This window comes from Hyaena hyaena, unplaced genomic scaffold (assembly GCF_003009895.1).
Source record: "Hyaena hyaena isolate Hyena2069 unplaced genomic scaffold, ASM300989v1 scaffold_228, whole genome shotgun sequence".
NCBI lineage: Eukaryota > Metazoa > Chordata > Mammalia > Carnivora > Hyaenidae > Hyaena > Hyaena hyaena.
Genome location: NW_024080860.1, coordinates 1 through 11804, shown reverse-complemented (window position 1 = coordinate 11804; position 11804 = coordinate 1). Strand labels below are relative to the sequence as shown.

Here is an 11804-nt window from a genome sequence, read left to right as displayed (position 1 = left end):
ACCCTCTCCCTCAGCCCACGCGGGGCCCAGCCTGGGGGTAGCACAGGCTCAGCCGGTCCGGCCAGGCTGGGTAGTCAGGCGTCCTGGGCAGCCAGGCCTGTCATTACCCCGTCCCCAGCCGGTGGCGGGGAAGGCCACTGGTGTGGGCTGCCGGGCAGAGGGCCGGGCCTCCACTCCCAAGCCTAGGAACTGGTGGCCTGTCCTGGGAAGCCACCTCCCTACCCAGATGATGAAATCGGTTGAGAGAATTTGATTCTGTTGCCCAATGTCACACGATTGGTAGTGCCAGAGCTGGGACTCGACCCAGGGAGGGCTGGAGTTGTCTCAGACGAGAGCCACAACGGGGCCACCACATCCTCCCTCAGATTCTGAAAGTCCCAGCCTGGGGCCCAGCCTTCCCAGTGGGAAGGTGCAGGGTCCTTCCCCCCACCCCCGCCCCCCCCGGGGAAATCCCTGTCACTGCCAGTGCTATGTAGGAGGCCCATCCTACACCAGCCCCGGGCTGGAAGTGATCGCCTGTTGCCGAAAGCCTCTCGGATAGAGATCCGGCTTTGGAACAATTCAGGGAGATGGCTCTGAAGTGTCCTGGTAACACAAGGTATAGCTCACGGGGACCAGGACATTCCACCGCAGATAGGACTTACTGCCATCTAAGCGTTGTGGAACTTAATGGCATTGTCTCTGGTTAAAAAAAAGAATGGGCTCTTAACTTGTGTGTGTGGGCTGAGAAGTTGGTGAGCTGCTGCAGAAATGAATGGTGTCAGACCAACATTCCGCTGGACTAATTTTTGAGTTGAGAGTGAGGCTGTTTCCTTTTTTTTCTTCAAAACACCTTGATTTTATAAGGACCAAAATGTTATGTTTGGGGTGTGTGTGTGTGTGTGTGTGTGCGTGTGCGCGTGTGCGTCTGTGTGCATGCCTGTGCACGTTGTGTGTGTGCGCACGTGCATGTGCGTGTGTTGTGCTCATGGGCTTGGCTGAGCTTCTTGGGCTCTGGGGACCAGGGGTTCAAGAAGTCCCAGCTTCCAGGGGCGCCTGGGTGGCTTAGTCGGTTGAGCGTCCGACTTTTGCTTAGGTCATGATCTCACGGTTTGTGGGTTCGAGCCCCGCGTCGGGCTCTGTGCTGACTGCCAGCTCAGAGCCTGTAGTCTGTTTCAGTCTGTGACTCCCTCTCTCTCTGACCCTCCCCTGCTCATGCTGTCTCTCTCTCTTTCCTAGAAATAAATAAAACATTAAAAAAAAGAAGAAGAAGAAGAAGTCCCAGCTTCCACCTGGTGTGAGTGGGACCAGGGTTGAGGACACAACTCCTCTGCTCTCATGGAACTGAACTTGTGGCTGGGAAGGCGTTTTCACATCCTCATATCATCTGACAGTTGCCTTCGAGAGGAGAGGGCTTGGATGTCCTTCTTTGACAAAGAGGGAAGTTGAGGCTGAGGATGAAACCTGCCTCCCCAAGGTCACACGGCAGGCAAGCTGCTCATGGCGCGGGCAGGGGTGAGTGAACTGATCTGGGGAGAGGACTGGCCGTGATAAAAATCAGCATGTGTGGTCCAGCTCTACTGGCATTAAGTTATATGGCAAATATTGGGAGAAAGGAAAAGAAAGCCATGCCAACCTTGCCCTCCTTGGCCCAGAAGCAAAGATGATGGGCGGCAGACACATTATAAGATGTCACTGTAAAGGGCTGTCCCAGCCATTGGGAGTGCCCGTCAGGGAGCCAGAGTGCACACAGGAAAAGTGTCTGGCTTTTGCTGGTGTTTTTCCTTCAACAGGTGGGTGGGACCCAGCCCGTGTCTCCTGGCGTAAGTCAAGCATCTACAAACATCTCTCCAGGTTCACTCATGTGCAGAGCTGCTCACGGTCCCCTGGGGGTCTCTTTCCTGTTCCTTTTGCACACCTGGGCCCACAGTCCCATCTGGACTCCCCACAGACCTCCCCTGCCTGGGCCCCTCCTGCACCTGCCCTTCCCCTCCCCTGCCTCTGATGTGCTTGGCTGAACTGGGCAGGAAAGGAAGGACAGCTTCTTAGTCACTTCTTTGGGCCACAGGTGGAAAGTTCTAGGGCCTGTGTGCTCCCCTCCCCCACTCTTACTTCTCCAAGTGCCAGGTTGGCTGTGTCCCAGGAAAACAAGGGCAGGAAGTTGGCAGACATGGGGCCAGGTGGGGTCTGGCCATCTGGCCAACTCAGAAAGCTTGCCGAGGGGCTGGGGCCACGGCTAAGGAGGCCCTGATGATGGAGTACCCATCCCACCCTGGGCAAGCCCTCGGCCTTATCTGGGCCTCAGTTTACCCATTTGTGCAAAGGCTCGAAGAGGCCCTGCCCTACTTACTGATGGGGAGGCTGTGATGAGGTCATCACAGGAAAGCACTTATTGTCAATCTCCAAGGGTAGTTATCTCTGTTGTTCAGCCCACAGGCCTTGGGGTGTGCTGTTCCTCAGAGCCTTGTAAGGAAAACCCCGGGAGGTGTGGTCCAGGCAGAAACCATCCCTGTTTATGTTGGTGTGTGTGCGTGGGGGGAGGGGGGAGATGTGTAGGGGAGAGTGGGGGAGGGCCTCCTGCCTTATTGAGCGCCATGAGCATTCACTGAGCACCCCTGGGCTGAGCTGAGGCTAAATAAGGCACTGCTTCTGTCTTCTGGGAGCCCCCCAGCCTTGGAGAGGGGCCCGATGTGTCCTACCAACCACAATGCAAGACCTTGACTTCCCCATCACGCTAGATTGTAGCAGCCGGCCCTGTGGTTCATCTGGTCGTCAACATGGGGACCAAAGGCCTCCCGTGGGCCCAGGGCTCACAGAGGACTCCAACCTAAATCACGCATGCTCCCTGAGGCCCCCATGGGAAGCTGGAGGACACGCCACCACCCCAGGGCACTGAGCGTGCTGGACAGTGCTGGGGGCTCTGGGGTGATAGGAGCTCTGGAGCCTGAGGACCCCCATATGGCGGTGACCACGTGGAGGGGGAGGGGCTCCCTTAATCCAGCCGGGATGAGGCTCCGCCACTATCCCCCGCAAAGGCCCCCCTCAACTCTTGCCCTGCTTTCTTTCACCTCTATTCAGTTTCCAGAGACATCTCTTGAGGGTGTGTGGACACCTCTCCTCCTGGCATCCAATGCCCTCGCTCATCCAGACGGGCTTGGTGATCCTTGGGGAAGAGATTTCTGGCCCTTTCTCTCCAGCCCCTCCCCCACGACCCCAGGGTCTGGTCAGACTGGATTCCTCTGGGTTCCTAGCACCGGCTGCCTTTCCCCAGCTCAGTACCTTTGCCCTCCATGTTTCTTCTCCCCAAATATCCTCTTTCACCCAGTCCCACTGCCTTGCACAAGTCCCGTTCGTGGTGATTCCTGTCCTCAGTGCATTCTGCACCCCGGGAGCTATACCGCGCAGCTCCCCCTTTCCTTCCAAGCCCCCTCTCCAGAACCCCGCCTCCATTCTGTCTGCGTTCTCCCTCCCTTTCAAAGTCTCCTGGGACTTTGTCCCCATCCTGGCTTTTATGTGACCACCTCTCTGTGTGTCTTCACAGAGTAAACAGCCTTTTGCTGGGCTTTGCTCCCAGGGTCTGGCCCATAGCGTGCCCTTGGTGACCTCCCCCACTCAGGTCTGGCCAAGCAAGCTCAGCCCTGGCAGGAAACGGCTGAAACTTTCCTGGCGGGGGGTTTGGAGGGGGCGACAGGCTTCCCTCTCTCTTCAGTCAAAAGGCTTCCTGGGGCGCCTGGGTGGCTCAGTCGGTTAAGCTAAGCATCCGACTTTGGCTCAGGCCATGATCTCGCGGTTTGTGGGCTCGAGCCCCGCGTCGGGCTCTGGGCTGACAGCTAGCTCAGAGCCTGGAGCTTGTTTCGGATTCTGTGTCTCCCTCTCTCTCTGACCCTTCCCTGTTCATGCTCTCTCTCTCTCTCTCTCTCTCAGAAATAAATAAAACATTAAAAAAATAAAAAAGGCCTCTTCTGGCAGGGCTGGGAAGCCCGGTGGCGGTAAGAGAGGGGACCCAGGAATCCTGGCTCCTCAGCTCCTCGTTCCCCAAACTGCCCTCACAAAGGCAACACGAAAACCGTGGGCGAGGCAACTGCCTGGATGGTGAGAATCAGAACAGTAGCGATCGGCCGGTGGTAGATGCTACCGACAGGACTAGGGCAATCAAGGTGTGGATTTCCTCCTCAGACCCTCTCCCCAACGGGCTCCACCCAGCCTGTCCACCCAAGCCTGCAAGGAGGGAGCCCTGAGGTGTGGGGCTCCGGTCTTTGGGACCCTAACCTGGCCAGGCACCACTGCCCCACGCGTCCCGGTGCGCCTGTGGACTGTGACTCAGTGTCTGTCTCCAGGTTGACCTCAGCACGGGCCTGGGGGCAGGGGGAGAGGGCAGTTTCCCCTGAGACTGGATCTCCAGGATCCTGACTCAGGGGCCCAGGGTTGAGGCCTGGAAGGGCCTTTGTTGGCCCTGACTCAGGAATCCAGAGAAACTGGTCAGGGGAAGTCTCCAGGGACAGAAACGCCTCCCTCTGCTCCCGCCTCCCCCTCCCCCTCCCCATGGAGCCATATAACTGCGCCAGTCTCCAGTCTGACAGCCAGCTGCTGAGCGGAACAGGTCAGGTCACACGCTCCGCTGGTACTTCTGACTCTGGAGAGACAGGGAGCTGATCGGAGTATCTCTGCCTCTGGACTTGAAGTGAAAGTCTTCCCCATTGACGCGGAGGGTCTGTCCTCAGCGCTTGGATTCCTACAGCCCCTGCCCAGGGCCGGATCCCCACAGCCTTCCGGATCCTAGACGCCAGCAGACGCCGAGCCATGGCCTCCATGGGACTGCAGGTGATGGGCATCGCGCTGGCCGTGCTGGGCTGGCTGGGCGCCATACTGAGCTGCGCGCTGCCCATGTGGCGCGTGACGGCCTTCATCGGCAGCAACATCGTCACGTCGCAGACCATCTGGGAGGGCCTGTGGATGAACTGCGTGGTGCAGAGCACCGGCCAGATGCAGTGCAAGGTGTACGACTCGCTGCTGGCGCTGCCGCAGGACCTGCAGGCGGCCCGTGCCCTCATGGTCATCTGCATCATCCTGGCCGTGCTGGGCGTGCTGCTGTCCGTGGTGGGCGGCAAGTGCACCAACTGTGTGGAGGACGAGAGCGCCAAGGCCAAGACCATGGTTGTGGCAGGCGTGGTGTTCCTGATGGCCGGCCTGCTGGTCATGGTGCCGGTGTCCTGGACGGCCAACAATATCATCCGGGACTTTTACAACCCGCTGGTGCCCTCGGGCCAGAAGCGGGAGATGGGCGCCTCTCTCTACGTCGGCTGGGCCGCCTCGGGCCTGCTGCTGCTCGGTGGGGCCCTGCTGTGCTGCAATTGCCCACCGCGCACCGACAAGCCCTACTCCGCCAAGTACTCCGCCGCCCGCTCCGCCCCCGCCAGCAACTACGTGTAAGGGGCCGCCACTCAGCTCTGTTTCCGGGCTTTGTTTCTCCCTGGACTGAAGGCGCAGCCCGTGACCCCAGGATGTTCCTTGCCACGGGCCGCAGGCTGCGCAAGCAGGGACTCAGCCGGGCCACTGGCTGGCAGCCCTCGGCCCCCTTGGACACCTACGCAGAGCCTCCTCTACGCCGCCGGCAAGGATGGACAGAGACTTCTGTGTTGGCCTCGTCTGGCCCCGGGGATACAGGAGAAGGGGCAGAAGGAGAGGGGGCAGAAGTCACAGGGTGTGGCGGTGGAGGGGGGAGCTGACTCCTGCTGGTCAGAAGAGCTCGCCCTGAATTTGCTTGCGCTCTGCCTCCGAGGGGGTGCCCCACTCCTGTGTTGGCTGGCGCCTCACTCACCCACCTGCCCGTGGAGCAGAGTTGACGGACGGGTTTAGACGGGAGGGGTGAAGGTGCTACAAACTGGTTTGGGTGGTGGTGGGGGAGGAGACCATGGAGGCCGCCCAGGCTACCCGCCCCCCCCCCGCCCCCACCCTGCAGCCTCAGGGCTCTGCCTCAGCAGCCTCTGCAGGAGGACCCTGGGCCTCTTGTGACTGGCCACGTCTGGATTCACTGCCCCTGCCAAGGTCACTGGGCATCCTGGGGAGGGCCGGGGGGGAAACGGTCTTTCTCTGGCCTTCATTCCCAGGAAGTCCTGGACCTTTTCCCCTGCCTTGTCTCCGGTTTCTGTTTTATAACTTAATATCTGTTTATCACAGTAATTACTATAATTTTCTACAATAAATGGGACCCGTGCACAGGAAGACCGCATCGTTTCTGATTTCAGCCGTGAAGGTGGGCAGGGGAGGGTGAGGATCAGGACCATGATGTGGTGGCCAACACAAGAACGCTTAAAAAACAACCACCCCCCAAAAACCCTGGTTTTGAGGATTGTGACAAATCAGAGCTAGCCCTCTCCTTGGGAATCACCTGGCTGACGACCTTCATTTGTTGGAAGGTAAAGGCATCCATAGGAGACACCCCGCTGAAGCGTTGGGCACCCAGGGAGGGAGGGCAGTGAGGACACTCAGCCCCGGGGGGTGGGCCACCTGCCCTCTATCTATCTTTGTCCCAGCTTTGTCTGGGTGGCCAGGCTGATCTGCTCACCCTCTGGCTCCTGCGTCCTGGCCATGGCCCAGGCTGTTCCTGCTATGGGTCTAGAGCGTCTTTTTAAGCCCCTTCTCCCCCCCTCTGAATGCTGCTTGTCCTGAAGGCCGGCCTTCGGTCTTCCTCCCTAAGGAGACTTCCCACGGCCCCTGTTTCGGGGGATTATCATTAGTCCTGTTCATACCCCCGACTGCCGGTGGTCACCAAACCCTTTCACCTGGCCAGTGGCTCGAGGCAGCCTCTAAGACACACCCTGAGCTCTGCTTTCCGGGTCCTTTAGGGAAGAGGAAGCTGAATCCTGGCCCTGTGAACGTATTCAGCCAAGGCCAGAGGCACGGGCATGGGTTTCCTGCCCTTGAGGTGGCGTGAGAGGGCCCACCACCACGGGAGGTGTCAGGAAGTGACATCTGTGGGCCTATCATGGCTGGCTCGAGGCGGCCTGGGGTGGGGGCCCTCTCTGTTCTGTCTCTTCTCACTTCTGTCCTTCTCGGGGACAGACATCACTTTCCTGGGGAACAGAATCACAGAGCCAGAGTCCTGCTACCCCTCTTGGGACTCATTTAATGGGCAACGTTGGCTCAGAGGCCTCATTTTACAGATGAAGTGGAGGCAGCCCACGGATGGGCTTGGATGAGGCCACGCGGAGGGTCAGAGGCCAGCTGGGGGCTCCGGACTGGGCTGCACTCCCTCTGCCTGGGCCCCCTCCTGCTTTCGGTACAGGTAGACGATGCCGGAGATGAAGCCATCGCTGCCAGAAGCTCTAGGCAGCACCTCAAGCTCGGACGTGGCCAGTTCCCACTGGTCCACAGGCCAGGCCACGAGGCGTTCCCATGCCCCGGCCCGCTCCAGGCTGTCCAGGGTGGCCTCCAGTGCCTCCTTGTAGCGGAGGTTGGATGGGTTGGTCCTGGTGGTCAGACATACCAGCCCCCCTGGGGAGAGAGGCGGGGTGGGGGAGGGGAAGGTGAGGGGGGAGGGGCAGGAGCCCTGGTTCCAGGCTCTAGGCCCACCCCTTCCCAGAAAGGTTATTCTTTCCTGCACTTGCCCTCAAGGACATATGTTCTCCCCCCCCCCCCCCCTTTTCCTATCTCCATGGCTTTTCTGTTCCCTGTTCCTGCCCCAAGGAACACCCTTCTGCTTCCTCAGCCTCCTACACAACCTTCCAGGCTCCTGTGTCCTTTGCGCTGGGAATTCCTGGCTTAATCCCCTGGACAGAGGGGGCTCCCTCCTCGTGCTCACCCAGCCCCTCTGCCAGAGGATGTGGCTGTGTCTGGATGCACAAGGAGGAAGCACTTGGGATCTTGGGCAAGTCCTTTCACCTCTCTGAGCCTCCGTTTCCCAGCTTACAGAGTGGGGCTGTTTTACTGATCTCACAGGAAGGACCTCACAGTCATTAAGAGCTGGCTGAACAGATGAGTGCCGTATCCCTTCAGGTCTTCTCCAGATACCTATAGCACGCTCAGATACATGTAGGGCTCAGATACGGTGTCTGGAAGGCTTCCTGGAGGAAGGGGGAAGGAGAAGCAGGGCCCTGCAGGGTGGGTGGCTGGGGCTCTGTGAGAAGAAAGGCTCCAAAGCAGGGGAGCCTGTGACATATGTGCAGGCATTCAGGGCTCTCGCCAGCTCAGGGGCCTGACAAGCATGCGCGGGGCTGGTTCTGCCAGTGCGAGTTTCTTGTTCTCTTGAGCCCAATCACGACCTCTCTCTCTGACCCCACTGAAGACCCTGCATCTGCCAGTCTCTATGGCTCCCTGAGGCTGAAGCCTGCCCAGACCTGCCCAGGCTTAGCCCCAGGCCCTGCTCGGCCCAGCAGGGGTGAGGGGGGCAGGGAGAGGAGGTGGCCTTGCTGCCGCAGAGGTACCTTGGGGGGCTTCTGAGCCTGTTCTGCAGCCAAGTCAGGGCCTCAGCTTCCGCTTGCTCCTCCATGCTCCTTTCTGCCTCTGCCTCCCTGTGGCTGTCTTCCTGATCTGTTTTGGCTTGTGGCTGTGTTCCCATGTGCACTGTCCTCAGCGCCCCCCGCCCCCCGGAAATGCCTCTCTTCCCTGAATTCTCAGAGTGTGCGCCCTGGCCTTTCCCCCCAGAGCCCTTCTTGGGGTGCAGTGGGGTGCAGCGGGCTGCTGATCGAAGCCCAGAGAGCAGGGTACGTACCGCCCCTCTAAAGCAGAGGCCAGCGTGGGACAAGGCCCGCAGTAGGAGCACAGTAAACACGATCCTTAGCCGCACATCAACCCACGGGTGGAGTTTACGAAAAGTGCTCACGTCTAACATCTCACCTGAGCGGCCCATTTCCCAGATGAGGAAACTGAGACCGGGGAAAAGCAAAAGACTCCCCTAACAGTTGTCAGCAAGTTAGTGAGGAAGCCGGAAGATGAGAGCACTGAACTGAGCCCCTAAGACATGCCAGGACTGAAACAAAGGCCTCAGACACATCATTTCGCCCAATGCTCACCGTAATCCATTGGGGAAGGGGCTCTGCTCATAGAGGGGAGCTGCCCAGAGGGTAAGAGGGCGAGCTGGCTACCAGTCTGCCCTGCCTGTTTGCCTGGCTCTGTTGATGGTGGCAGCTGGTGACTGGGAAGCTAGGCTAGGCTGTGTGACCCTGGGCAGGACCTTGCCCCTCGCTTAGCCTGACAGGTTCCAAGGTTAGTGTCTGTGGGTGTGTGGAGGGGGAAGGTATTCACCTGGGGCTAAACAGGCTGCTCCTCACCTGGTTTGGTGACTCGCAGAAGCTCAGGTATCGCACTGCAGGGCACCTGGCCGTCACTGAGGGCACCCACCATCAGTACCGCATCGAAGGTCCCTGTGTGCAATGTGATGCGGTGTGGGCTTTGTCTTCAGTGGGGCCTCATGATGCCCGTAGGGAGGGAGGATATGGCAGGTGTGGCCCCATCTGGGACTGACATCAGATCATGGGGTAGAGGGCCTAGAGAGAGGGGCTCTCGGGGCCTCAGAGAGGGTCCCGGTGAGGTTTCATGGGGCTCAGTGGTGGCAGGGGACTTGTGAAGGGCTCAGGAAGGAGGCTGGACAAAAGAAGGGCACTGTCCAGGCGCCTGGGTGGGAAGGGAAGAAGTACCTTCAGAACTGGGCAGAGGTTCCTGGCCCAGGACGCAGAGGCTGAGGCGCTGGTAGAGGCCACGGGCTCGCGCCCATTCCAGCATCCCTGGGCTCCCATCCACCCCATGCAGCTGGAGGAAGCCCCGAGCCTGCAGCTAAGGTGGGGGGTGCTCAGTCACAGTTCACACCTGCCATCTCCTGGCTGGGTCCCTGCGCCTGGGGAGGGCAGTGGGCTCCACAGTAAATGGGAGTCCATCCACATGTTTGGGACCGGTGAGTCTGAGGGGGGAGGCAGGGTTCTGGGGCTGGGGGGTGGGAGGAAATTTGAGCGAGTGGGGAGTTGAAGAGAGGGCAGGGGATGTGGGGAGACCTCACCTCAGCAGCCACCAGGCCGGTGCCACAGGCCACATCCAGGATTAGGGCAGCATCGGGCGGGCCTGCAAGGGCTTGGGTAAGGCAGTCCACTGCGAGGCGGGGGGCGCGGTACTTCAGGGCGGCCACATCCTGGGGACAGAGTGCTGAGCTGCCTGGCGTCCCGTGCCCCAGTGTTTGGGTGACCTCTGGGTGTAGGGTGGTCTAGGAGTCACTCGGGCCAAGCTGTGTGTGTGTGTATGTGTGTGTGCGCTCAATGGCACCTCCTCCAGGTAGCCCCTCTGCCTGGGCTGCAGTCCCAGGGTGGGGGCGGGTGTCTTGTTTCCTGATTTCTAGGGGCTGCCAATGTGGAGACATGGGGCTGGTCAGAGGGCAGGGCTGCTGTGGACGAGCTGAACACGGGGCCAGTTTTTGAAGGAGCAGGACTGCAGGGGCTCACCTCATTCTCACAAGTCACCCTGGGATGATGCAAAGCTAAATAGTCCCACTTTACAGATAGGAAAGTTGAGTCTGGGCAAGCAAGAGAAGCAGAGGGGGAGGAGCCTTGGCCAGTTTACCTGGTCATAGTCCGGAGCCCAGCGGTCATAGAAGTGCAGCTTGTGGCCCAGATCGGTGATGCCGTGTGAGGCCCCCACCCGGGCTCGCACCTCGGACAGGCTCCCGCCCCCCTCCTGAGCCATCGTCCTGTGGGGGAACATAGCCTTGTTGTCCGAGGCACACTGCAATGTCTCCCATTCCCATCCCTCCCACCCAATCCCATTTCACAGGCGGTGACACTGAGCGCAGACAGGTACAGACTGTGAACAGCTGGAGTTGAGGGCGGGAGGGGGGTGCTCCCTGAGGGCTGGAGGGAGGACCTGCCCCTACCTCCCCACTCCCCAAGAGGTGAACCGAATTCCTGGACGGAAGGGTCTCTAAGCAGGTAAAAGGTCAGAACTCACCGCCAATCGGCCTCTCCCGTAGTGCTTAGAGCGCCGGAACTCGGGGCGGGGCCTGTACGGCGAGCCGGGCCCCGCCCCCACCTCCCTGGATGATTGGCTTTCCGCTATGAGAAAGTACCCAATCAGAGGAGAGCGCTGGCAGCCTCCCCTCCACCACCAGCCAATGAACTCAAAGTTTTTGGCTTTTCTCTCGCCTGGGAAGATCCGGACTCTTCCTAGGCGTTTTCAGGGTGTCCGCGTTTAGGAGAATCTCTGTGCCCTCTAGACTCTCGATGCCCTTTATTAGGGACTAAGAGCCTCTGAAATCTTATGGGAAAGAGGGGAGCCTAGGTCTGTGCTGACAGCTCAGAGCCTGGAGCCTGCTTTAGATTCTGTCTCCCTCTCTCTCTGCCCCTCGCCCGCTCACATTCTGTCTCTTGTCTCTCTCAAAAATAAACGTTTTTAAAAAATTTAAAAAAGAGGGGGACCTAAGATCAGCCTTCATTTTATAACGGCCTGGGCAACGCTATCATGTGGAACTTTCTATGGTAATGAAAATATCCAATACTGGACGCTTTTCAATACGTGTGGCATTGAACATTTAAGATGTGGCTAGTGCTACCGAGGAACTGAATTTTAAATTTGATTTTGTTTTAGTAATTTAAATAGCCATCTGTGGCTAGTGGCCTCCGTTTTGGACAGCGCGGGGATTCTTGCTACTCAAAATTAAGGTCCCAAAACTTGCACCCTCTGCTCCAGAGTCTTTAGCTGGGTTGCTCCAGGGGACGCCCTTAGGGGAGGTTGTTAGAAATGCAAATTCTTGAGCACCATTCCAGACCAATTGAATGAGAATCAGGTTGCAAGGGGAGGTGGGGTGGGGGTGGGGGCGGATAAATCTTTTTTTTTTTTTTTTTTTT

The 11804-nt window shown here is 59.0% G+C and overlaps 2 protein-coding genes across 2 annotated transcripts; one reads left to right on the top strand and one right to left on the bottom strand.

The window, feature by feature from the left end:
- Positions 1–4376: 4376 nt before the first annotated feature.
- On the top strand, positions 4377–6201 carry CLDN4 (claudin 4). The gene has a single exon (XM_039243476.1). It carries the CDS (start codon positions 4780–4782, stop codon positions 5407–5409), a length of 630 nt encoding a protein of 209 aa, XP_039099407.1. The 5' UTR covers positions 4377–4779; the 3' UTR covers positions 5410–6201.
- Positions 6202–7079: 878 nt separating this feature from the next.
- LOC120239268 (methyltransferase-like protein 27) lies at positions 7080–10968 on the bottom strand. Its single transcript, XM_039243462.1, is given in 7 exon segments — positions 7080–7351; positions 7353–7473; positions 9249–9341; positions 9615–9750; positions 9971–10099; positions 10525–10651; positions 10909–10968. Coding segments are annotated over 6 exon segments (822 nt in total). The 5' UTR covers positions 10648–10651; positions 10909–10968; the 3' UTR covers positions 7080–7131.
- Between the last annotated feature and the right edge of the window lie 836 nt (positions 10969–11804).